Source organism: Centroberyx gerrardi, chromosome 11 (genome assembly GCF_048128805.1).
Source record: "Centroberyx gerrardi isolate f3 chromosome 11, fCenGer3.hap1.cur.20231027, whole genome shotgun sequence".
NCBI lineage: Eukaryota > Metazoa > Chordata > Actinopteri > Beryciformes > Berycidae > Centroberyx > Centroberyx gerrardi.
The window spans coordinates 18,468,215-18,495,133 of NC_136007.1; the positions used below are offsets into that span (position 1 = coordinate 18,468,215).

The 26,919-nt window shown below is 40.8% G+C and overlaps 1 protein-coding gene across 1 annotated transcript in view; it reads left to right on the top strand.

Moving 5' to 3' along the window:
• Positions 1–24,245, top strand: part of pcdh1a (protocadherin 1a) — a 74,963-nt gene extending 50,718 nt beyond the window's left edge. The window contains exons 3-4 of the mRNA XM_078286410.1: positions 5,829–6,048; positions 23,875–24,245. Of these exons, the coding sequence (XP_078142536.1) occupies positions 5,829–6,048; positions 23,875–24,245 (591 nt within the window). The remainder of the gene's footprint in view (positions 1–5,828; positions 6,049–23,874) is intronic.
• Positions 24,246–26,919: the final 2,674 nt, after the last annotated feature.

Below are 26,919 nucleotides of genomic sequence, written 5' to 3' on the forward strand. Positions count from 1 at the left end.
CACAGCTACTTGCCTCAGGAATTCCCTGTTTGTTTGTTAGTTTGTTTTGTTGTTGTTTTTTTAATGGTTGTTCATATTCATCCTGAAGCAACAAAGTAAAGACCATTAACTCTTACCAACTCTCCCAAAAAACAAAGCAAAAAAAGCATTCCAAAAAACAGTTGTCCAGACGGACCCCTACGTTTATCTAAGTGACTTTTACAACCGTCCCTGCAATATTGCATATGCATGTGTTATCTTTACGTTAAATGCCACACCAGTTGGCTATTATATAATGTGGCCAGGCAACATACTGCTGTCTATTAGATGAAAAAGACTGTGGGAGAGGGACAGCACCCACCTTTATGCAACCATAACAGAATTCAGTGTGTAGAGGAGTGCAAATACCTAGGGTGTTGTCCTGGACAATAAACTGCAGTGGAATGAGTGTTGACTACATCGACAAAAAGAGACACAGGCTATACTTCCTCAAAATGCTCATTCATGTCAACTGTAAGCTCCTTATCATGTTATAGTAATGCATCTTTTTAATTGAGAGCATTTTAAATATCTCTAGAATCTGTAGGGATTGAAATGCCGCTGTAGCACAAAACCATGTTCAAGAAACAAAGTGAAACAGCAAACAAAGTGGTGGGGGAATGATGGATTTGGACATGGTATTTAAGGTTTGGACTTTGGGGAAAGCACATCATCATCATCTTTCTCCCAAGTCCCTTTTTCGGCCTTGTTTGAGCTCCTCCCTTCTGGCCTCCCAGTCCACAAGAAAGTTGTAGCCTGTAATGAAAACAGGTCCATATAAAGCCTTCATTCCTTCAGCTATATCCCCTCTAAGTTCAGACCAGCGGGCTTGTCTGGCCTTAGGTCTGGACTCATGATTTCAATCACTTGATTGAGAAATGATCATCTGCTTCATACTGACTCTTTACTGATTTGACCATATTCACAACCCTTGTTTCATGATTTCATGATTGAGGTTGTGTCATCCTTATTTTAATATAGTACCTCATAATGTGTAACAAAACTAAACTAACTGAACTGAACATGCACCAAAAAAAAAAAAAAATCCCATTGGGACTATAATGGTTTAGTTCAGTTCATGTTATAAGCATGCGGCAAACACTCAGATCTCCATCCTTTTGCCTTTGCTTTGCCTCTCAGCCTAGCCAGCATTAGAAAGAAGGGAAACAAGTATACTTCACCAGCTGGAGTGCGGCCCCTCTTAATCCACCGTACCAGATGTGTGTGTGCTTATGTGTATGCATGTGCCAATGGACGGGAAGGAGGAGAAGCAGAGTGTTAGGTCAAGGGTATCAAAGTCAAGGGTACCAAAGATCATTATAGACTTTTTTGTATTACATCCATAGTTTCACTAATTAAGAATGAATAGCAAAAAAATGATAAAGCTTTGTGCACATCATTTTATTACAGGTCAAGAGGTGTGGAGACTGCAGGGAGGTCACGCGTAGCTCGCAGTCTTCAATAAAGATCCTTTTTCGCACTCAATCCATAGTCCTGGGCCTTGAGTGTACGGTTACAACCACATATATATGCAGAGTTTTTCGCTTTAAGAATGAATAGCCTCGAGTTTCGTCAAAACACACACACACACATACACACAAACACAAACACACAACCTCAAATACAAGCCCATTACATTTGGCAAGCTTTCATAGGCTAATAATCTCCTCCTAGTTGGATGGCATCCTTTAGGCTATTGCATATTGCATATTGCATTGTACAGAAAAAAACAACCACAATCAAGGTATGGCCTTTTTATTATTTGTGTGTCGTGTCCATAATGAATTTTACTTCACAGTAAACCTAAAGCAAAACCTTTCATTTTTTTTAGTTTTTAAAAAAATCAAATGGCGTTGTTAAAAGGTCAAGGCTAAGTGAACAAAGGCCAGGTGTTACAGACATCTTGGTCTCAAATATCAAGAAAAATCCCTCCCTTCTCTCTTTTCTAAGGTAACATTACAAGAAGTGAGAGGCACTTGTATGGAAGTGATTGCGTGTGCAAGCCATTTATGCAAATGAGAGTCATAACAAGCAGCTGATGGTAAAATAAAAGATAATGTTCATTCGAAGGTGGCTAGTTCAGGGACTGACCCAAGACTTAGAGCTATACCAATGAGGTTTCAGAAAGGAGATAAAAGCCTAGTCTGTCTTTCAGTGTAGGTTTATGTTCTTGTTTTCCTCAAATCCAGGGGTTGGGCTATTTGTGGCGTAGTCAAGTGCGAGATCTATGGCATTGAATAACTTACATAGACGTGGCAGCAATCCTCATTATTTCTTTTTTTTGCTGTTGGTTATTAACTTTATATGATAAAAATGCACTTGTCATCAGAACAAAAGGCTACACCATGTAATATCCAGCTTTCTGAATGAGTGCTGTGAGGAAACCGGTTCTTGAGGAGTGAAGTAGAGCTGATCCACCTTTATATAAAGCTGCAGGGAAAAGGGCCTCATTTATAAAAAATGTACTTGATCATTTTTCACTTCTCATCTTCAACTTGACCGTGAGATCATTCCTAAAATTGTGCATACAGTAAAGATGATTTACAGAACTAACTGCAGAATTCAGGTTCTCTTCTCAGCCCTTTTTACATTTCAGTGAATATTCAGCTGTGACTATGGTTGGCTTGACATTATTAGGTAGTATATAATGTTGTTGGCATTGTGACAGGAGAAGAGGGCCCCGATGGGCTGAGGGAAGTCTAGGTAGGTCGTGGTTGACTGCTGTATTTATACCCATGTTAAAACGTGTCTTGGTCCCTTATATAGACAGAATCTTGCTATATCTTTTTATCTGCTGTGGTATTTTAACGTCAGGTGTAAATGATACCGTTAACGCTAGATCTAAACGGGGGTATGAATTCAGATGTCATCGTAAGACTTGCCCCTCTCCCATTCTTAGCCCCATCGCCTCTTATTCCTACCACAATGCCCAAACGGTCCCACTCTCCAGCCTCCAGTCTCCCAGAATCTAATCCTTCTGCTTGTCCCCTCCAGCCAAAGCTTTGTCCGTGTCTGCCTGACCAACTCCCCACTCCTGCTCAGCCTCCCCTTCCATCCTTCCATCTTGCCGCATCCCTGCAGCCCCCAAGGCCTGGCAAAGGATTTGTGCTCTGACTAAAAGGAGAATCTATTTCCCATCTCTGCAGCCTTAGCTAGTTCTCATACCCAGAAAACATGCTGACTCTCTGGAGTGACGCCTCGAGGAGCAGTTTAAGCAAGAATCCATATTTAAACAACTAAATGCCCCCTCACATTTAAATAGTCTTTGAGCATCGGAGACCTCTAATCATATTTTGAGAATTCGGCTTGAGAATATAATTTCTGTGGTCCAGCCACGTGAAACAATAACATGTGTAATTTGAATATCACAATAACAATGCTATTATAACCCATTGTCCGCATAAATAGCCTCCCTACTATGTGCGGTCCGTTACTTCGCTCTGTAGTACGTGTACAACTTAAATGAGATCAATCAATGCAATTTGTATTCTTCGTGAGGCACGATAATCAGTGGTTTCTTTCTTTGGTAAATTGCATATTTGCATTTGCAGCTCTATACATCGTTGATAAGCACATTTTTGTACAGCTAATAAAACAATGCTACTGTGCATAGATTTACTATCACTGAATGAGTGCCATTAATGGAAAGAAAATACATTTTCCCTCTTTCTCTATCTCCTGCTTGCACCACACATACATAAAGAATACAGTCAGAGATGAAGACAGAGAGCCTTTTTATTAAAAAAAAAAAAAACAAAAAAAACAACAACTTTGATTTGGCTTTAATATTTGAGATAATTTCCATTAAATATTGCAGGTGATTGATAAGACTTGCACAGTTTTCCTATATGCTAATATCTATGATATTATCATGTAGCTATGACAAATAGCACTAGTGGGGGAAAACCATAGAGATATAACAGTTAACACTGTTATATCTCTATGGGGAAAACACTGATGCACTCCAGAATTCAAATAATCGCTACTTAGATGAATGACAGAAAGATATAACTGTGCTGTAAGAAAATATGAACAGTTAAGATGACAAGAGATGAACATGTTTCCTGAAAGGATTTAAGGACCAATACGTTATTAACGGCATGGTGTTGATAGCACTCACTTACGCTCTAAAAGCATTTCTCAATATCTGGTGTAGATGCACTGAAAGGATGATGGTTCAAATCATTTCTAGAATGGATCTGTTTGGTAGAAAAGTGGTTGGATGGTGGAAAGCACAGTCCCATGTTATTGATCTAGGCTGACTCGTGCAGCAGAATCAGGCCCGTTCTGCTGTATCAGTGCTTTTCTGACTTTTACGAGAGGTGCTCATGTGTAGGAGTGGGGGAGAGTGTGATTGTATGTGCACTGTAAGGAGTCATCTTTCTGTTGTTGATTGGTGGTAAGTAGCCATTAGTAAACCGATCTGTGGAAGGGGAAATTTAATCTTCTCCTAACTGTATTTACAACCCTTTCAATTTGATAAGGGGTGTGATCTTGAATGATTTATTATATGCTCCTCTGCTCTTCCTGAAGCTACTAAATGTAGGATTTTCTCATTAATGTATCGCAATGAAATCAGATGTGATGATGCATTCTAATGCTGGCAAAAATGGCGACTGTCACAAACAATATTCCCAATGTTCTGTTTTGTACTTTAATTTTCTCTTATTTAGATATTCTTGGGCTCAGTTTCCAGTTAAATGGCAGACATATTTTCAAGCATTCTGGTTGGTTACACATGAAAAGCTGTGGAAAGGAGAAATATTAAAATATGCAGATAGAAAGTAGCTCACTGGGGCTACTGATTATTGTACCGATCATTGTCATCACATATAATTTGACAATGTCAGATTTAGACAATGTGAAGCTTTTGTTTGACTAATAATAATGATGATAATAATAACAATGATAACACTTTTCAAATTCCTATGTTCCGGACTAATCTATGTGACATTTGCTTTCACTGTGTCTGATCTGCACAAATGTCTCTATATTCTCTGCATAGAAAGCAGAATGTATATCTGCACATATGGTACCTCTTCCACAAATATGTTCTGAATATGATGACAACAGACAATAATGCACATGTGCATTGCACTCGCACATTGACTTATTTCTATACATATGGTACCTCCATCTGGAGTTTTCGATAAGGTGCACATATGCAAATTTGCATATTCTGTACATGGTATCTACTCCTGTAATTTGATAAGGTGTAGACACTTTCTGTGCAAATGTATGGCACTCTGCAGACCTGTTGATGTGAATACGAGCAAATTTCTGCACATCATGCTGTCATTTCACACATTGTTTCCATTTATATTCTCATTATCCTCTCATGTATTATATATTGCATACATATTGACTTTTAAAATATTTTTTACCTATTTCATACGGCACACATTTAATATTTATGGTATAGTTTAATGTCGTACATAATTTTCATTTGTTTTTTTCTTCGTCTTGTAAGTTCTGCTGCTGCCGCTGCTGCTAATTTGCGCACCGTGCTGTGATCCACACCCTTTCATTCATACATTTCCACTTAACATAATAATAATAATAGTGCACAAGACTATTTAATATTTAAGACTATTTAATATTGAATACTATTTTCTGAAATTTGAAGAGTGGACTTTAACGAGCCAGCAAATTTCTGACAATAGTCTTAAAAAGGTATAGTTTTGCACTAGTACTGCATTATATTACCATATCGGACTGCCAACAAACATATGAACAATACGTTATCAGTTAAATGCAAGTTTTTGAAATGAGTTTTCTAATGTAGAAGGAACTGTCTCTCTCTGTTTCAGCACCCCCATCGGCGAGTGACCTTCTCCACAGCCAACCCGGTGCAGGACCTGCAGGACGCCTCTCAGCACAGCTACTATGACAGTGGCTTGGAGGAGTCAGAGACGCCCAGCAGCAAGTCATCATCTGGTCCTCGTATCGGACCCCTGACCCTGCCTGAGGACCACTATGAGAGGACCACTCCAGATGGCAGCATTGGAGAGACTGAGCACCCCGAAAATGGTACGTTGACAATCCTCTCCATTCTGTCTTGTTCTCTATGAATATGTATTTAAATGTAAATGCGTCTAATTGTTTTTTTTTTCTTCTGTGTGTGTGTGTGTGGTGTGTTGGCCATGGAGACATTTGTGGGAGATTTGTTTGTGCTCTGTGGCCATTTTGCAGTAGAAATGTTGTGGCATCCATGACATTGACCTGCTGTGTTTGTCGATGATTTTGTGAAATGTTATTGGTGTTTCAGCAGGTCTGTTTGTGTGTGTGTGTGTGTGTGTGTGTGTGTGTGTGTGTGTGTGTGTGTGTGTGTGGGTGTGTGTGTGTGTGTGTGTGTGTAGTGTCAGAGCCAGAGTTAGCAGTGCCTCCATCCTCCTCATCAGCAGGTCCTCTGTCAGACACCCTTAATGACCCTCTCAAACAAGTGCGCTAATTAAAAAGCCCAACTAATGGAGCATTTGCCCTCTAAATAAATCTGAACCATGACATCTGTGCAGACAACACTGTGTTTACTAGCAACATTTCCTGCTCTCTCTCCGGAGCCAAGTTAAACTGCAGCTTATGTGCGCACGAGCCATATTTCCAAAGCACAGTAATCAATCCACAAGCTGAACACTGATGGTCACAGCATAGGTCCATATTAAAAAAAGAAAGAAATACTCATAGTGTAAGCTGTAACTGCCATTCTATGGACCATGCATCATAATAACAATTTTGGTGCCTTAAGCTGCCAAACATAATCCATTACCAGTCTTGTAACACACTATGATAAGTGAATCACATGGTGCATTTCCAGTCAGTATAGTATTCCACATTGCACTGCTCTAGGAACTTGTACATGGTGATATTTCATTACTCACCTAAAACTTCACACATTCATCTTATATTTGAATATTTGGAAAATATCATCATTTCTAAAATAATTGATGCATAGTTTTGCTTCTTTTGTCTGAGTACCCTGTGGATTTAAAGGGGAAATAAGTCATGTTTTTACTGGCACAAAATGACCGTAATATATCTGCGGGGGGTTGATAGGGTTGTTGATCAATACCAATGATTACTCAGAAAAAAAAGAGAGTTGTACCTTTTGTCGCTGGGACTGTACCTTTTCGTCAAAAGGGCACAGTGCCGGTTGTGAGTTTTCTGGCTTTCAAATCTCACATTCCCATTGGAATTTCAGAATTTCAAGACACTCCCAATCCACCCCAAACCCCCTCCAGCCCACTCACCTACTCCCCATGCATTTTCAACTGCTCAGTGATGGAGGACAGCAGCAGCATTGCAAGACTTTGCAGCTTCAAAGGCTAAAAAGCCTAATTGTCAAGCCAAAACAGCAAATGACAAAGCACTGTTATTATTATAGTATTTTGCATCGTGATATATTACCTCTTCACTGGACATTCCTGTTGGATCTCTGCTCTAATTAGCTAGTTTACTTGTCTCTATTGAGTGAATGCAACTTTATTGTTTATGTCAATTAGAGGCTGAGTGCCAGAGTGCCAGAGACTGCGTAGGAAGAGACAAGTTCTGTCAATGTTGTTGCAATTCCTTCTGGTCCTATAGAGGTCATTGATTACTTAAAATCCCTTTAAAAGATACATTCAGTCACCCCATATAAGTGGTTGCTGTTTACAGCACAGCAGCTATGTTACGCATTTCCATGCACTTTCTGCACTTATGATGTGTAATATATGCGTTTTCCTTTTTCTACTGCTGTGGCTGTTTATTGTGTTTTTCCCGTCTCAAGAACACAGGTCTTCGCCAGGCAGGCAGCTCTTTGTTGTCAGAAGCGGGAGAACAAGATTGTGAGTGAAGATGGAGCAGTTAAAGAATGAAAAGATGGCACAAGATGAGGGAGATGTTAGATTGTGACAGGGAGTGGGGACTGAGCGGCTCTGACAAGGAAGCAAAGCCCATAGGATGAGCACATAGGACAGGGAGATGGGAAGATGAACTGCTAACCAAGGATAGACCTAATTAAAATGTGATTCTCACTTCAGGGAGATAACAGAGAGCCTGCATAAAATGAAGGATTAGAAAGAAATCAAAAGAGACAGAGGAATTCCTCCCCAGCTCCACCTGGATGGTGACGTGAAGGCTTTTTTTAGGGATTTGATTGACAGAGTGACAGGCTGTACTGGTGCGGAGCTTTATTCATTGCAGTGGAGATGAATGACAGGCAAAAAGTGGGGAGGTGAGCACTCCATTTAAGTTGGATAAAAAGCAATATGTGAACCCCAGACTTGCAGCCTTTGTATCTTTGGGCCCTGGAAACATTGACATGGATGTGTTTTTATGATACAACGTGAACTTTGACAATGGTGAATCTACATTTTCCGAGTGTGTCCATGGCCTACAGCAGAGAGGGGTGTAGTTCATGATCCACTTTAGCTTCTTGTTCCCCAAACTCCTCTTTTTCCAGAGTCTGTTTGCGCAGTATTTTGTGTACCAGTCTGACCTTTGCTAAATTTGGCTGGCATTAAATTCTTCTGGGCAGTGATCTCCCTTGGACAGTAGAAGATTGGATAATATGTGCCTTAAGTGTAACTGGAAATAAGGCAATTAATTTCCACAGAAAATCAGTGTGTAATTGTATCCCAATCCGCACAATTGCCCTATTCAAGGACAATCTACCATGCTAATATTAATGATATTATTAGGACTGGAGAAGTAAATTACTCATTAGCTAAGAATTAACTATCAATTGTTAATTTGTATTACAAGGATATCTGTGTATTCTATTTTTGTTGTTTCTGAGGATTCTTGCAGGATGAAGTAATAGGACCTGGTGACCTGTGTTCTTGGACCGGGTGGCGGAGGGGGAAAGGATGTTTGGTCTGTGACTCTTTCTGGTTCACTGCAGTAGCCATGAACATATTCCCTTCTGGTGCTAGGCTTTTGTCTTTACAGAGAGTAGATTCATACCGCAATTGTAAGATTTGTGATATTTGACTTGTATGCTGCCTGATCTGCAGCTATTGATTTCTGGAGTTCCTCTCTTTGTAGGCCTGAGCAGTTGCCTCCTCCCCCTCCTCTTTCTTTCTCATTCTTGTCTTCAGGCTGTGCTGTGCTGGAGTGTACTACATTACAGTTTTCCCATGTGCATTTTCCACTGTTGTGTACACGTGCGTAAAGTGCGCATTGCTCAATTGTTGGTTAATCTCATCCACAATATTTACCCCTTGGATGCATGTGCGTGTGCACCCGCACCTGCATGCGTGTGTGTATTTGTTTGTGTTGGGGGGAGTTGCATCACACCCCAAATCACTAAATCATTTTGATTACAGTGGTATATTATTTTAATGGACTCTCATTGTAATCACTGAGCTTGGTAATTCTCTTGAAATTGATCGCTTCAGACAGCATGAAAACTGCTTATCTTGTGTGTCTGGTTGCTGTTGAAGTTGAAGTGATTTGTCCCCCACGATGAAACCAGGGTAGGAAGATGGATCGGTCTCTATCTGTCCGTCCGTCCATCCATCCATCTGTCTGTCAGTTTGTTCCCTTATCTGTCATATACAGTCATTTTGGACAAAACTTTAGGGAATGATGTATCTCACCACTGCATTCCACTATTTTCAAAATTACACTTATTGATCCAAGGGGGGCGCTACAAAAATCACGGTGATTTATTTGTTACTGATTGGGTCAGAGGGGGATTGCATAATTTTTTTGGGGGACAACATGTTTACTGTTGCCTTGTTCTTCATTCTGGTATAAGATTTTAATTTTTCAACACGTTTACCTGTTGGGACCTCATTAAACATCAAATTCTGACATTATGTGCCCCCAGGTGTATGCATCCATTTATATCAGGGTTCTTTTTCTAGACCTCTTTATGATGACTGAAAATAGGGAAAAAAAAATATTTTTTTAAATTATCCCAGAACACAAAAAACATTGGATCATTGAACACTGGATTCCGATATATTTGATAGAAGTGCTGTGACTTTAGACACCCAGAATAAAAACTAATTAGGGAGTGACATCAGCAGGGCAGCCAGTGTTGGTGTCTGGCCAACCAGCATGTTGCATCAACAAATGTATCATTTTGAAGGAACAGATTTCAAAGCTACAGCCAAATAATCCAAAAACTATATCCACATAATCATTACATAATACTTTCTAGCCAGTTTAGGCAAAACATGACAAGTGATAAAGCTAGAGGACAGTGTTTCCATCTAACTCTCACAATGGCATTGGTCAGCTTTAATGTGCTTCAATCCCTGATTAAATTTGACTTTGTTTCATCTGGTTTCTGAAATGCCTCCAGCCGTTATGTTTCATAACAAAGAAAAGAGACCACAGCTTTTATTTTCCATTTGAATGTTTATCATTATCAACCCAAACCAATGAAGCTATATGGAGAGCACTTATGAGCCCCAGCACACACCTGGACCCTCATAACACTTAACATAAAGTGTTTGACAGAGTAGTACCCCAGAACCCTCGACCTGACTCACTTGGGATCCTCAATAGGCCCCCTCTCTCTTTTTGGTAGACAAGTTTTCCCGGCAATCCAGTCATGTCCAGTCCCACCTAGCCAATAATGACTCTTACTGGGATCAGTGGTTAGGCATCCTGGCTGTGATATGAGGGCTAGTACTGATAGGACACCGGTGGATTGTAGACAGGTACCAGGGTGCACACACATAAACTCAATTTACCACAGATGGAGGAATTTTGATGTGGCTGGGTGCCCAGCATGGGGTCTCTCTGTGTCTTCCTCTGTGCGGACTCACTGCCATATGGACTATTGAAAAGGGTGAGATAAAATGGAATAAATGGCATTTGCATGATAATGAGGTTCTTTAGTAATGCTGTCTGATTTTTCTCCCTTAGATGTCTCAGATGATGCATGTAGTCTCATATATTTGTTCTTTTGAACTCCTGTCAGGGATTTTCCTCTCCTTTCCAAGTTTGGCATATCAGTATCATCCAGGATACCACAATTTTAGCAATTACTGCTTTAGCGCCATGCTTTTATTTTAGTTCAGCAAGAATGCACCTGAATATGTGATTTGTGTGTGTGAACTAAAATTATGTGAGGCATGTAGATGTACAAAGGGTGAGAGAAACTTAAAGAAAGAGAGACCTGGAGAAAGAGAACATGCAGACTGAGAGGCAGAACGAAAAGTCTAATGGGGCTTGTTTGCCTTGTGAGTGCCAGCTTGGGCTCCTGCCCGGGTGCCAGCATGCTGTGGTGAGGCAGGGGTATGGCTTTCCTCAGACAGATGTCATTGTGCCTTGTCAGAGTCCCTGCCTGTTAGTACAATTGAGTTCAGTAGACTCTGCCAGGCAATACCAGCACGTTGCCCTACGCCAGCCAATGCTGGAACTGCCACCACCCGAGATGGGACGGGTCATGTGACTGGCAGCTTTTCAGGGGCCGGGTGAAAAAAGTACACTCCCATGCAAGTGGTCCCCCCCTGAGGCACATTGTCATGGGTAATATGCCTATAATCCAGAGCGCATTCCTAGCACACGCATTATGCTCTGCTCAAATCAGCTGCTAATGTTTGTTACCCCCAATTGTTTGCAATTTTATTTCAGAGCAAGTAGGTCACTGGAAGAGCCTAACTGGAGCAGAATTAAACTCTCTAACCTGGATTAAGCTTTGACACCATGGACAATGATGTACTATAGCGCTTTCATCAGTGAGTTTATGGGACAATGCAGTTGACTCCAAAATGGAACTGATGATGTGTCAGGGTGTCACAGTTCTGAATGTGTCTGGATTGCCTTCGCCCCATTTGAATCTGGAAATGTGTTTTCGCTTCTGTGATCACTAACAATGTGACCTATCCACTCATCCCAAACTTTGGCCCCCGCACTGCAATGTTTGTCAAATGACTGTAGACAGGTCAGACCTTTAGACGGGACTATGTGGGTGAAAGGACATGGTATCACAGCCTAGACCATCGACTGCAGCATAGTATGTAATTGGCTTAATTGGTATGTAATTGTCCTTTGGAGTGGATTGGCATTATTGTGTGGCATGGATTGCAGCCACATGTGAAATCTAGATGGAAGCAAAATAAGATGCAGTGCCATTATCCCAGTATCCAAATCTACTCATTGCGTTCAATTTCATACTACCTTCTTTTACACATAAAAGCGATTTCCCTGTAGTTTCATCATCTAGTGATGTCTGTCCAGTTGGCTGGAAGTCTTTGATAATATCACTTATAATAGCATGTTTTTGATAGAACCTGAAATTTATTTGGGCTGTATTACTTGTAGTTCAAATCTGTGTCAGGATAAATGCTTTTTTTTTTGCTATATATTTGATTCATTTGCTTTGTTGTAATCATCATCAGTGTCACTTTTTGGGTTTTAGCTAGTACGCTAAAACCCAAGTATGCTTTGAAAAAGAGGAGAGAATAGAAAAAAAATATGAGACAACGTTGTTTCAATAACAAAAACCATCATCTGTTTGATTTGAAGTGTTATGATAGTCTTCATCACAGGGAAAGAGGAATGCAGGAGAAATCAGGTGATAATTGACTTTATTAACATTCTTGTAGTCTAATTTCTGAAAATGTTTTACTATTCTATTGACAGGTTCCCAGTCTCCCTTATTTGAATTGAGAACTACAGAAACTAAACAGCTTCTATCCACAAATATAAATATATATAACCCAGATGATTATTCTGAATTATTTGTAAAAAAAAAAAAAAAGTGCATGGATGTAAGTACACATTAGGTTCCATAAATAGTGCTTTTAACACAGTGCTATCACTGAAAATGTCTGGTTTTAGCACTAAGCCTGTAAAGTGAGCCAGTATCCCTACGAGTGAGCCAGTATCCCTAAGCGAGTATCCCTCAGCTTTAGATGTGCACATGTATTACTCTAACAAAAGTGGATGGCTCTCTGCACCTAGACAAAAATTGGATAGGATGGTGCCTGCTCTTGCCATACCAGTGGGACTGGGCAACAGCGCTTCGGAGGTGGTAAGATGTGTGTGAACTTGGACTTGAGAGTATGAGTTTATAAAGAGACATGTTGAGAAATTTCTTAATTAGCCCGGCGTCGCTCTTGGCCATAGGAGCGGCTCCTTTTAGCCGAGTGTCCGGTAGCAGTTCCATGGGATACTGAGTGGGAACTTTCAGGATAATTATGGAGGCAGAAATAGAAAGTGGTGGTAGTGCTCTGTTGCTCTCAGTGGGCCTTACCCAACCTCACCCCAGATGAGACTCGGAGAGCAGGTAGAGCACCGTGCGTCAGGGAGGGGATGCTGGCTGGGGGCCAGATCCACTTCAACCTCAGTTGGTCTGGCTGCTCAAGCCGGCATCACAGAAAGGCCCTGGGGGTCATCTCTCCATCATAGTGTGATGGGGACCGAGAGCCGCTGAACCTCCCTCTAACTAGTGTTCTGCCCTTCAATGATGGATGGCACTTGAGGGACTGGAATTGTACTGTATGGGTCTGACATGCACTTCCTTATTTCCAGTGAGTCACAGAGGAATGGAGCCACTCTGGCTTTAAGGCTTTCTCACAGTCAGTTGAGGATATCTCAGAATTCACTGCGGTTCAGGGACCTTAGCAACTCAATGAGGAATAAAGCAGTGATCCAATGAAACTGAAAATGTCCACACCAAATGGAAAACAGCAGTATTTCTTGTGACAAATGGAAAAAAAATTCAATCAATTCTTAATTTGCAGCTTTGCATACATGTCATATCATGCAGTCAATATACTACACGCCCTAAGCTAAATATAATTGAACATGAAAATAAATAGCCTTTAATGTGTCTTACTTAGCCTTGTTACAGAGCATGTTGCAGTGTTAGGCATTGAGTTAGATTTTACTGTCCCATTGCACAAAATCACCCAAATATATCTTCAGGAGCCAAGTGCTAATATTTCTGACTTTTAAAACTCACTTTCTGGCCTGTATTCTGTTTTGTTCCACCCTTTAGCTAGCTTCGTATCTATTGTGAAATTGTGACTTGATTATTTGTATCAATTACAAACTACTGTAAACTGTGCCAGAGGCCTCTCAATCTTTCTCTGAAGCAATTTCTAGGTCATCCTAGGATACCTTAATCTATAATATGCAATGTTTCAGCTTGAGACAGGAAGTGTATTGTTAGTCCCGCCCCCCTCCTCCTCAGCTGGTCAAGTTGTAAGGCCCCAACACTTGTCACTCATCTTGATGGGCTGTCTACCTTCTATTTAGCCTGAGGGTGAGGTACCCAGCATGCATAAAGCCACCATAGGTGTTGAAGAAACAGGTGGCGAGCACAGCCAATCTGCAATAATAAAAAGCAATGGCAAAGTTCCCCCTTATTTTTGAATATCTGCTGCATGTTTAGCTTCGCTGTATGTTTTTTTTTCTTACCTCTTTCCAGCATTTCTGTTGTTGTATATGCCCAAAATAATCCTGAATATCATTGAAAAGCCAATTTCAGACAAATGGGGGGGGGATTTAGGCATGTACACACAGAGCCACAGGCAAACACAGACTGCTGCAATGACCTAATTTCCCCTTGGGGTTCATTAAATTTTCATCTTATTATCTTATAATGTATTGTATGTCCTATTCATTTAGTGTTATTTTAATGTGATAAAACATGCATATTGCAACTTTAATGTCCTTTTAATACACAGGACGGCACGCAAGCGTTGGTGTGGTTTCCATTCAATTAAGCAAAATATTTGCCCTCCCAGAAATGTCTGAGTGTTTTCTCCCCCGCATGTCCTCCTATATCTCTGCAAATATTGGGTCAGCTGTGTTAAATTGGGGGGTTTTGTTCTTATGATAATTTCTGTTAGAGGATTTCAGGGTTCTCACCAAAGGACCTGCATGTTGACCTTTCTTCACCATGCAGGCCTATAAAAGTCAGTCACAAACAAGGAGCAGACTGGAGCGGATCAGGCTACATGGAGCAACAAGGGAGGGGGCAACATGCTCGCTTCAGCAGCTGTACACTACAGGGCGGTTTTGGTGATTACATATTTACAGAGAGAAAATTGATCAGACACAGTTTCAATTATTAATTATAAGAAATATTCAGTCAAATTCTTGCTTCCTTGTGTAATAAAAAAAAATCTTTGATTTGTCAGAAAAGCTAAAGACTGGCTGAGAGTAAAGAAAGGGGAGAGATGAGTACTGGGAGATTGCTGCTGTTCCCTTCTGTTGCCTCTCTGCTACTCAGAGAGCAGTTTTCATTTTTCATCCTGTTCTAAATGAATTGTCCTACTCAAAGCATAGTTGTGTTGTTCAGAGCATTGTGGGAACAGAGCTTTCCATCTCACTGCGTCAGTATGCTGACTTTCCCAGTGTATTGTCAGTCATGCAGCAACTTTCCATTTAAATGGTCAAATAAAGCTTTGCCTCCAGGGTCATTATTTAACTGTTACGTTGCCGGGCCTCACTTGGCATTTCAACGTGATTTTTTAGATCTAATCTAAAGATCGGATTTTATGAGATTACATCACTGTATGTCCATACTTGGCCTGAAAATTACTGTTTATGTGTCATCTGTGGCTGTATTTATTTAAATCTGTGTGTGCATTACTATTTCCCACTGTCGCTCTCTATCGCTTTACATCCCTTGTATATGCATTTTGGCTGGAATGCATCCAGACTAAGCATGAACAGTCTGGTTTCTGGTTTTGAGGATCTGATGGCGTGATCAGATGACAAAAGTTGCACTGCAACAACTATGTAACCATAGCAATAGACAAGGCTATGTAGCCCATGAGACATGACAAAATTGTGAGAATTTATGTGGCCCTACAGTGTATAAAATGTTGTGTTCCGCATTAACTTTTATTTGCTACGCACAGTTGTAGATAGGTGTAGGCTAATTAGCAAGCAAAGTTATAGCTCGTCTAATTTAAGCATGACTCACAGTGCAGACCTTGGAGATCAAAGGCAGAGTTAGCAAAGAGATAACATCTTAATTGAAAGGGGAGGAAAAAGAACGAATGGATCAGGGAAGACATCTGTTTTACTTGTCAATAGGATCAATCCGTGAGTGATGAGCCTGGAAGTGGAACATCGGAATGAACTTAAGGGGATCAGCCTGAGAGGAAAATAACTTAATTACTGGTATTATTTGACCCTTTGATAATAATTTAGAGCTGTAGATCACAAATATATAACGCTTTGATTTCTTTATTGAAGCAAATTAAATTGCTGATGATAGAGTAGTACCCACATCGTTTAGTGTAATTTGAATGTGCGCTAGTAATCTCCTCTAAGAAAACATCTACAGCTACAGTAAAGACATTTCCTAAATAGACCGACAGACCGACAGACAGACAGACAGACAGACAGACAGACAGATAGATAGATAGATAGATCAACTCAAAGGCCATTTCTCACCCATCCCCTTGTTCCCCTGGTGTAATCAGTAAAGAGAAAAAACATATTTGTCGCTGGATGAAGGAAAATATCTGAACGCAGTGAATGCAAAGATGGGCTAAATGGACACTCTAAGAGACAAGTTAGTGTGTGGGCGGAAAAAAGGCTAGTGCACAAAGAAACATATTGTGATGTGACTCTAAAAGAGCCCATTAGTATTAGTGTTTCTATGGAAATTCTCTCCAAGGAAGTTAAGAATTTGAGTGCAACAGACATAGTGCAACAGGCCTACGTTTTTTCTGTGGCAAAACGAGACGTCTTCTACCTGTATGCTGGTGTAGGGCCATGGACTGCTGCTGCTGTGGTAAAAAGGGGCTGCAGATTGCATAAAAACATAAAGCACAAATACAACTTCAAAGGCAGGAACCAAGAAAGAGACATTCAGACAACAGAAGGAGAAACATTTTTGTTGTGCGGGACAGGAAAAGACTGAGGCCAGTGAAATGTCACGGAGTAAACATACTGAATGTGGATCACGGTTCAAAGTCGGGACGGGCGATAAAACAGTCTGGCGAATTATCATGATAAAAGATTACACTTAAAAAATATTTTTGGTGTCCATTTTCCTCAACTCCATCTTCACTTTGAACCTCAACACATTCACATTATCTATCAGCAGATAATTTGCTTGCATGTTGTTGATTAGCTAATCTTGCAGCAGAGGTAGGCTTCCACCTGGCTGACATACACACCTACTCACAACAGCACTAACTGAGACGGGATGTAAGCGGGTCTGAATACTGTATTCAGCAATGAACAGCTGGTAATGTATTCTTAACATATTCTAACGAAGGTTGATCCACAGCATTGGGTTGCTGTGTTTGTTTCAATGTGATGACTAACCTTTCTGCCTCCTTGACCTGTGCAGAATTCACAAAGGAGCAGGATCACAGTTGGCGGAGAAAACAAGACATTTCTCCAGCCAGTTGAGTATCCAGTCACGACTCCACACTACAGGGATTTAGCCTATATCTCTTAATAGGCCTCGTAATAAAATTATGAGGAATACAGAATTGTAAATGTGTGCTTCCCTATTTCATGTAAGAGGGATAGAAGCAGGATGAAGAAGAAGCAGAATAGGCCTAAATGCAATTACGCGAGCAGTGCCTCACATGACTCCCATAACTAGGTTAGAAAATGACAAAATTCTTTGGACTATATTTTTTAAACCAACAGCATTGATAGAATACCAGAATTGGCCTAAAAACCAAATGCAAATATGTTAAGTGAGCAAGGCAGTGATGTCTAACTAATGCTTTTCAAACACAGCCAGCACATTCAACCCTGAGCCCCTTGAGCTCTCTCTGCATGAATATGAGATTGCATATAGCATATAGCCTAATGCTGTTTATTAACCAAGCTGATTGCACTGATGAAAGATTTAGGTAATGTAATGTGGTCATCATTTCTCCTTCAGGTAGAGTTAACTTTACTAACAGTAAGCCTGTGGCCAAGGCATAGTGTAGGCTTTGTCTAAATGTAAAACAGTAGGGTTATATAGCTCATCCTCCTGGTGTTGCCTTGGTGTGGCCTTTATTGAATGCAAAATCATGTTGGTTCTGCTTTAAGCTTTTATTTCAAGATAGTGGTCCTGATAAGATATTGGATCATTGAAACAATATCAAACCTTCTGGTTTCATTAGGATTAAATCCTAAGCAGAATAGTCTTGAAACTTAACTAAATAAAGCTTTATTAGGTTGTGATAATCATGGACATTAATCATGAAAATATTTTGGTAATAAATTATTAGTTTGGGTTTTTTTTTGTCTCTAGGTCTCAGCCCTAGTGCTAATGTATTGGAAGTACCAGTATCAATATTCTGTTGTCAATGTTCAAAACACAATTTTAGTATTTGACCAGAAAGCATTTTACAAGCTACAAATTACCACTGTACACTACAGGCAAACTAATTTACATAATTAGCTATACAATTTTGTATCATAATTTGATGTGCAGTTTTCTCACAGTCCACCACTTTGTTTTGAACCCATTTTATTTGAAGATGCCCTGTTGTCACTGTTTGACAAAGCCTTAGAATTGGTTGACATATCACACCGCATATCAACTTCTCAATGGGAGGAGCTGATGCGTAGCGTGATATGTCAGCAGGTGCTAAGGCTTTGTCAAATGTAGTGATACAAAAGGCATTCTTCAAATAGAATAAGTCTTAGACAAAACGGTGGACTGTGAGAGAGCTGACAGGAGGTATACAATCACCCGCTGAACCATCTACAGCGGCTTCTCCTGACGTGCCGCTGGTTGACATGTCCGCTCATCAGCCTTTGTCAGCAAGACGCTCGCCTACTCAGGAAGCCGAGGCTTCAGCCCTTACATCTGTAAGGGAGACTTTGACACATGCGCCTTAAACTTCTACACCAGTTCTTACCCTCACATCACCTTTGGTAGACAATTTGACTGAGCGTTAAGGTTAGATCCTGTTATAAAGCCTCCACCTCCCGAGCTTTACACCATTCATATTTAGAGACTTCCCCAAACACGGACAGAATTATCCCCATGGGTATACTTTGGAATTCGAAGTAGTCCACCCTCACTTCCAAGGTTATTTTGTTTTCAAGAAACCAAAAAAATGGCCAAGACATGAAAGCAGCACTTGAATGTTTATGGAGATGTAGTGCATTTATTATAGACGTAAAAAAAGAAAAATTGTTTTGCTGTTCAATAAGAACCTCTAATGTAAGAAGGGAGGTACTGTTGTGTTTTTGTATTGTCCTACACAAAGCATCCTATCTGTGTTGTGCAGAGCATTCTGGGAACAGTGCATCCCAATTATCAGTAATGCTACAATATTGCAACTAAATGGTCAAGGAAAGTTTTGTCTTTTTTTATACAGATTAGGTGATGAAGCCCTCGAGCGTAACACATTCCAATTTGGCTTGTCATATAATGTGAAAATATGCATATTTTAAGTTCTAAAATGGTATAAATTCATCCAAACTCGTACTGTTCCTTTCCTTTCCATTCCATTACAACGAGCAAGGAGAATGTGCATGTCTACGCTGTTTGTGTGCTTGTAGCAAATTTTCCTCTCTTACGGATGCACTCCTCTGGAGAGAAAGAGTGTTTTTTGGTTGCCTCTGCTTACTGAGGGAAACTGTTGTGAGTACTTGAATAATAAGACTTAACATGTCAGAGCTAAAGAAATACAAAACCCTGGCTTCTTGTTGTTTTTCCACTCTGCATGACAGCCACAGAATACATTCACACCCAGTTTTGATAGCCAGCACTAACACTAGAGCCCCAAGAGAGCATGTGAAGTCTGCTCAGATGTGGAATATATCTTCCTGTTTCTTCTTGTTTATTGGATACCTTGCACAGTAATTTACCACCTAAACCATTTGCAGGGACCACAAATATACAATATCATTAATATCATCCACATACTCCAAAACTATAGCATCTTTTACTCTCCTTATCCCTCTATGTGCTGTGGGTCTCTCATATTTGTTCGCCATCGATCATAGCGGTGTGGCACACACGCTGGAAAGCAGCCGGTGGGGAGAGGCAGCATTTGCAATCAAACAGAGAGGAGCAGTGTGAAATCTCAGGAAGAGGCAGCTTCCCCCATGCCCGTGGGCAGGGGATCAGACGATGAGGAAGCCTGCCTCAGACACTCAACACCTCCCACTGGCACCCTGATGCAAGCAGCATGCAAACCCACCCCTCACATGTATCTGTCAGCCGGGGGGTTAAGCTCTGCATGTACCCCCACTCTGTTACTGCACTGTGGAGTGCATGTTACCCTGCTGCAGAGGAGGCGCCTTTAGAAGCAATGCTAAGGTTCACTGTGAGTCAGAGATGTGGTATTGAAGGGGGTAGCAGGTAGAAGGCGGAAATTAGTGTTTTATGATATGGCTTTAAGCAAGCAGATGGGACCGACTGAATATGAAAAGAGGAAGCTACAGGTGCAATCTATCTCCAAGTCTAGAGGAGTTAGGATTCTGCTGCGCGGAGGGCAAAAAATACGGCATTGAGTCACCACGCTTCAAAACCAAATCACCTGCTCTCTAAATCCAGTCAGCTACCTGTTCCAGCCACTGGCATAATAGTGCTGTAGTTTGCCCATCTGTTTTCCATTGTCCACCTCAGCTCTCTATCCATGACATACAAGACTATAAACTCTAAAGGGTTTGTTCCAGACCATGAGCAGATGTATTTCAGGTATAGGTCCAGGAGAAAACAGGTTCGGGTGGGTAAGAAATAGCGATTTTCCCTCCCTGCCTTTGGCTCCTTTCCCCCATAGTTGACTCATTTGATTCATCTTACATGTTCACCATGCTACATATTTGAACAATGTTTATTTCAGCAAGCAGGGAAAGTGTGTTTTGATGTGCATGGTAGGTATTAGAGTGGTTATTATTTGGGATGGTTATTATTACATGCTGAAAGACTGTTTTGCATGGACCACATACACGGTTGGAAATTATATATTATAGAATACCTATAATACAACACTGCATGTGTCAACAGTTGCTACAATACTACAAGTTGGAGTTGCTTCTTCTCTCATTCCTACTGTACTGTAAGAACAGTACTAAGCTACTTTACCACAATGAATGAAACCCTAACAGTTCAGGTGCTAGCCTACTAAAATCGCTGCCATAATGGTTGTTATGTTCACTCTCGATGATGCGTAAAAACTGCTTTGGCACTGTTGGAAGAAAATGGCAGACTTTGGCAAGCTAGAAAGTGTATTTAGATGCCATGCTGATTTCCTGGCCCTTGATGATAATGATGTGCACCCTTCAGAATTTCCCTTAATTCCCATTGCAACTGCTTCTTACCATTTGACATGTTTTCTTTTAGTTGGCATGCCAATAAATATGTCCAAATTACCAAATTTTCTGGACTCATAATCAACCTTAAAGGTAGCGAAGATCCAGTTATCTATTTTTACTTCTATGTGCTTTTTCTGTTCTCTTGCAAGACTGAATGAGTCGAAAGAGAAATTAAGTTAACAGGAATTTAATTTTAAACAGGCAAATATGAGACATTTCAACAATGATTTATGGCTAATTGTGAGTTCTCAGTGTGCGGATATTAAGCCTGCTCACATGCGCACAAATCTTTGGCTCTTTGTAATTCATAAGAAGAAACATTCCCACTGGCATGCAGTGTTTTAGAAATGTGAGTATAAATGTACATACCTTTTTGTGTACACAGATTTTTAGTGGTGAAGCTATATGCAGAATTATACACAAGGCCCCTTGGTGTGGCGTAAACCTCCTGGCAGCTCTGGAGAGGTTTTAATCAAGTGTGAAATCCTTTTGGAGTAGATGGCTACAGAACTGTGCTTGTGCTTGGAAGCGTGCTCCTCAACACTCTCCCCAACTCTCTTCCCATGAGCACCTTCGATAGCGAGAGGTCCATTTCACCGCTGTATTGCATAGTGACCAGTCTCTTAGTGGAGCTGAGAAAATTAAACTCCACTCATCATGCATGAGGCAGTGCACACGTTTCTCTCTGTTGCCTATCTTCTCTTTATGCTCCAAATTCACAGTTTTTTTCGTCCCCTCTTAATCAGGCATAAAAGTGTATTGTATTTGAAAAGAATCTCAGTTCATTGACATTTTTGTAATAATACCAAATTCAATTCGGCCTAGTAAACAGACAGAGAAGAATTTGCCACTTAGGCATAATGACATAATTAAGCATGAATAAGGCAGGACATTGCTCAATTGTGAATTAAATGTATTAAATAGCCTAAACATTTTGCTATTCAGGATTACAGGCAAAGCGAGATTAACCGCAACAGTAGATCAGGCTATGCATTGTCCTTTGTCCAATAATAATTATTTTAATAAACAATGGGACAAAAGCGTATGGATTACCCATTGAAAATAGCAATTTTAGACATAAAAATAATAAGGGACATGAAATGAAAATTCCACATTCCATTAAATGTTAATGAGCAGTTAAATCTTAAAACCTGGCCAATAAATGAGCTTTCTCACTTGGGCTTTTGATTGATTGATGCCTTGGTGGGCCAGATGCAGTTTTTCCAGCATCAGGGGTCTGACATTTTGTGGGATAATTATCTTGCCACTGGTCATGAGTACAATACTGATGGTTTGTCTCAAAGGCTTACTGTCAAGCTGGCATTTTCTCTATTAGCTGTGAACTCTCACTATTGCCTCTAGTACGTCATCTCTCGTGGTTGCATCATTCAAATGCAGTAACATCTCTCTACTGTGTAGTATTGATTGAGTACGCCACTTTCTCTGCAAATAAATTTACACTGTCTTCGGCACACTGTCCTGTAGCCACAAAACAAGACAGGGCATCTGCGATGGACATGCTCTTCCATGGCGTGTGCATCATCTTGACGTTATACCACTGCAGTCGTTACAGCACTTGGTATTTAACATTTGGATGATATCACGGGTTCAAATCTTAGTTATCTGCTTTCTGGCTTGGAGAGGGAACTGTTCATGTTCACAAATATTGATTTGACTGTCCTAGTCTAAAGGGATAACGAAGATGAAATTGAATGGTATTTCCATTTAATTCTGGCAGTATGTTCAGCTTCTCAACAGGTGGGCTGCTCAGCAGGTCTATTGGCTGCCATCTGTACATTTCTGGTGAACACATGTATGGGTTCTGCTGTGCAGCTTTACTTTTCGGAAACCGCACCGTATTTGTGGTGTTTCATAAGGCTGCTCTATTTGTGCGATACTCTTTTGTGGTAGCTGTATAAATTAACCACCCTCATTTTGGAGCTATCAGCTTGTACATAAAAATGAGGTCACTGGGTTGTGGGCCTATTTATTTAATTAGGAACAGTTGAATGAAAAATGGATAATAATCAGGGGCATGGAGCTCATTTCAGCACTGTCAATCAATAACTCATACAACAATGGTTTTGCCCCAGGGATCCATGGTTCCCTTTGTAACCAAACATTTTGTGTGTGGGTGCTTGTAGTCATGCTTGCTTGTTTGTCTGTGTTTTTTTTTTTTATGCTGACACGTATTTGGAGCACCATTTACAGTGACTACACACATACACAAGTCACATATAATAGGAAGAAATCACTACACTGCAGTGAGCATGTTAACAACAGGGTAACATAGCCTATCTCAAACATGCCAGACAAACTGCCGTATCTTTACATCTTTACCAAGTACTTGGCAGTGATGGCAAAACACAACAAAACACTCCAGCCCCTGAATGTATCACATCAACTAGTGGACTACACACACTGTAGCTCTCATTACACAGTGCATAGCAACTGCTACATAGCAACTGCTGCTGACTGCTTAGCAACAGCTGCAAAGACCTCAAGAAGAGGGGGAAGATTTTCATGGGGTGTTTCAGATGACACCATTTCCTTTCACAAATGGCTTTTCATACTTAAAAAATGTCTCCATATGAATTCCATTGTGATGCTTATCACTATGAAGCTGTCTGATGAGTGTCGTTCTCTTCTCTCTTCTGCCCATAGATATCCGTTCCCTCCCTGATGTGGCAATGACCGGAAACTGTACACCGGAGTGCAGTGAATTGGGCCACTCGGACGCCTGCTGGATGCCCGGGCATCCTTCGCCCGTACGCAAGACCAGGAACCCCCCCAAACTCTCGACCTTCGTGCCTTACCAGGAGAGAGGGAGCCTGGGACGTCTGGCCAACGGGAGCGCCAGGCTGGGTGGGGAGGAGCACCGGTCGCGCCTTCCACCCTCCCGCAGTGCCTATTCCAACAGTGGTCACGACCCCAGTCAGGACTGCCCCCTAGAGGAGATGCCCCTGAGTGTAGCCTCCGAGTTCCCACCCACCTCCCCTTCTGCCCACACTCCAAAAAGAGAAATTTACCTGTGAGGAACACGCTCATCTGATTGGTGCACATATGGAGGAAAAGACACACACACTTCAGAAGAAGAACCAGGCTGTCCATATATTGAAGCCAATGCCCTTTTTGTAGGTAACAATAGGCTGTGACTTATTTGATCACTGGCATGAACACTTGTTTTTTCTTCATTTCTTCATTAAATTATTCTGTTTATTTATTAGCTTATTTATTATGAATTCCACCAATTAGTTGATGTACTCCTTTATTTATACAAAATCTTGAAGAATATTATACAAACAGATCAAAAGGAAATACAGATGGTAATTACTACTTTAGTAGTACACTGATTTTTGTAGTTAGCCAAGTCCCAGTCTGTGAAGCGATCTCTTGAATTTGAAAGTTGTGATCAGTGCTCTTGTGCCATTATTAGATATAATTCAATAGACCGCCAGTTAAGCCCGACGAACAGGCATAACACTTTTGATTAAAAATCAAATAGAATGGTCTATCTTAATGTACAGTGCTGTAAATACATTTGAATGGTGTGTTCTACATATATTTTTGTCTGGCATAAGCTGATAAAAAAAATTGCCTCAGAATCTTAGCATATTTGAGCTTTTCTTTGCTGCTGCTGTTTAAACTTGATTGAAACCATCTCCAGAAGTGGAGCTAGATATTGTGGAAGGCATTCGTCTACACTCCACACAATCACACACACACACCTTTGACCCCCAATCATAGTAGAATGGCCTTTCCCTCTGCTCCCTGTAGTGCTGTGCCACTGGTGGAGAACGCTGTGTGGCAACATTTAAACTGACATTATGTTCCACTGACTCTCAGCACTGTGACCTATCGTTCATCACGAAAACGCTCGACTTGGCCACAGTACCCCGGAGTCACACTGACTAACCCCAAAGTAGTTACAAGATACATTCTGATTGGCGTCTCAGAGTGAAACCTTGTGACCCGCTCTGTTGATGAAATCGTACTGCTGCTGCAGTTTTAAAAGCTCTTCTGTATCGTGACAATCAGACCCGCTCCACCTGTAACTCAGTTACACCCCGCACCGAGGTCACAATCCATTATAACCCTTGCTTCTCAGCTCATAGCGTTTTCCCCTCACGATCCATATGAATTTCAATAGATCTTATGAATGCATAAGGAGGTATTTACATGAGTGTTCAGAACAGGGCACTCGAGTCCTGAGAGCCACTGGAGTGATACAGAGTACTTTCGGAAGTTACATATCATGCTGATGTAAGCTAGATAAGTGCTCTACATTCAGACCAACTTCTTTGTTTCTAAAGGATCCTTTTCTCGCTAAATGATGGTGAAGGTGAATTCAGTAGGTAATAATGCGCTCACTGAAACTTGTTGGCGGTGAAATAGAGGCCTTGAAGTGAACAGATAGGCTTGAAAAAATTCCTAGTGAGATATTGTCAATAATATGAGGGATTTCTAAATAAATATTTGATTTCATCAATAAATCTGCAAGTGTAGACAAATATTGAGATAGAACATGTAAAATAATAAGAGTTAGGTAGTAGGAGTCGGGTTCAATTTACCGTACCACCTGTCAGTTCTGATTTTGCTTGTATTGAGGACAACATGCTTTATCACCTTGTTAAGCAGTTTTCCTCCTTTCGCTATTGAACAGAGAATAAAAAAATAGGGCATGCCCGTGGGCTTTATCTATCTTTACAAAGATTTTCAAGTGATTCTGAAGGATATATCTGAAGGACACTATCTATTAGTCAGTAATTGGATGTTAATGATGACTACACCAGCCTGCCTCACAGCGTCGTAGAACTAGCCAATGTCTTTGATTTGAACATTGATTTGATTAGATTTGTGGGTACCTTTCACCTCTCTTTTTTGACCTCTGCAGAGTATTTCCATAGTGAGATAGTGGCTCTGAGTAAGGGTGGAAGAGCCTGGAATGGACATTTCCTAATTAGGGTGAGTAATGAGTCCTGAGCTAGGGCATGTGTGAGCACACCCTCAGGACAACACACCCGCCAGATAATGCAAATCCACCCGCAGAGCTACAATCAGTTAAAAGGGGTATTTTTATCAGCACTTACCTCATCATGCTGCCATTGAACACTGCGTTTAGAATAATTAAGCTGAAAACATATGGAAATTACTGGACATGGCCATGATTAAATAAGGTGGGCGATTATCCTGCCTTGAGGGGGAAAAAGCACATTATGCCGTTTTCAAAGCCATTTAGCGACTGAAATAAAATTCAGACAACAGTCATGATACACTGTGATTAAGCCCCCATGGCCCCCCAAGCTCCCCCTCTCAGTGCCGCGGATAGCAGCTTCACAAACTGCAAGCAGCGGGTAAGATCACTGACCTGGAATTAATGACAAGTGTGAAAGATAGCAATGATGAGTGATAACGCCAACGTCACATAGCCTCTATCACAAATTTATCTTTTTAGCAGCTTTGACTCCAATTCAGATTCACTCATTCTGACCGCTTTGTATCAAGATTAATCTCTGGGGTAAAATCTTACCAGCCTAGAAATATTCGTTCCTCTTTAGTGAATCTGGAACGTATCTTCAGATTTTCTTTGATTCCCAATACGTCAGTTGAATGGGGTAACTCTGAGCTGATAAGTCATAAACGCCGGTTGTTACTCCGAATGGAACGGAAAGAGTTTGGTTTGAGTCCCTGAAAAACATAAACCCTCAC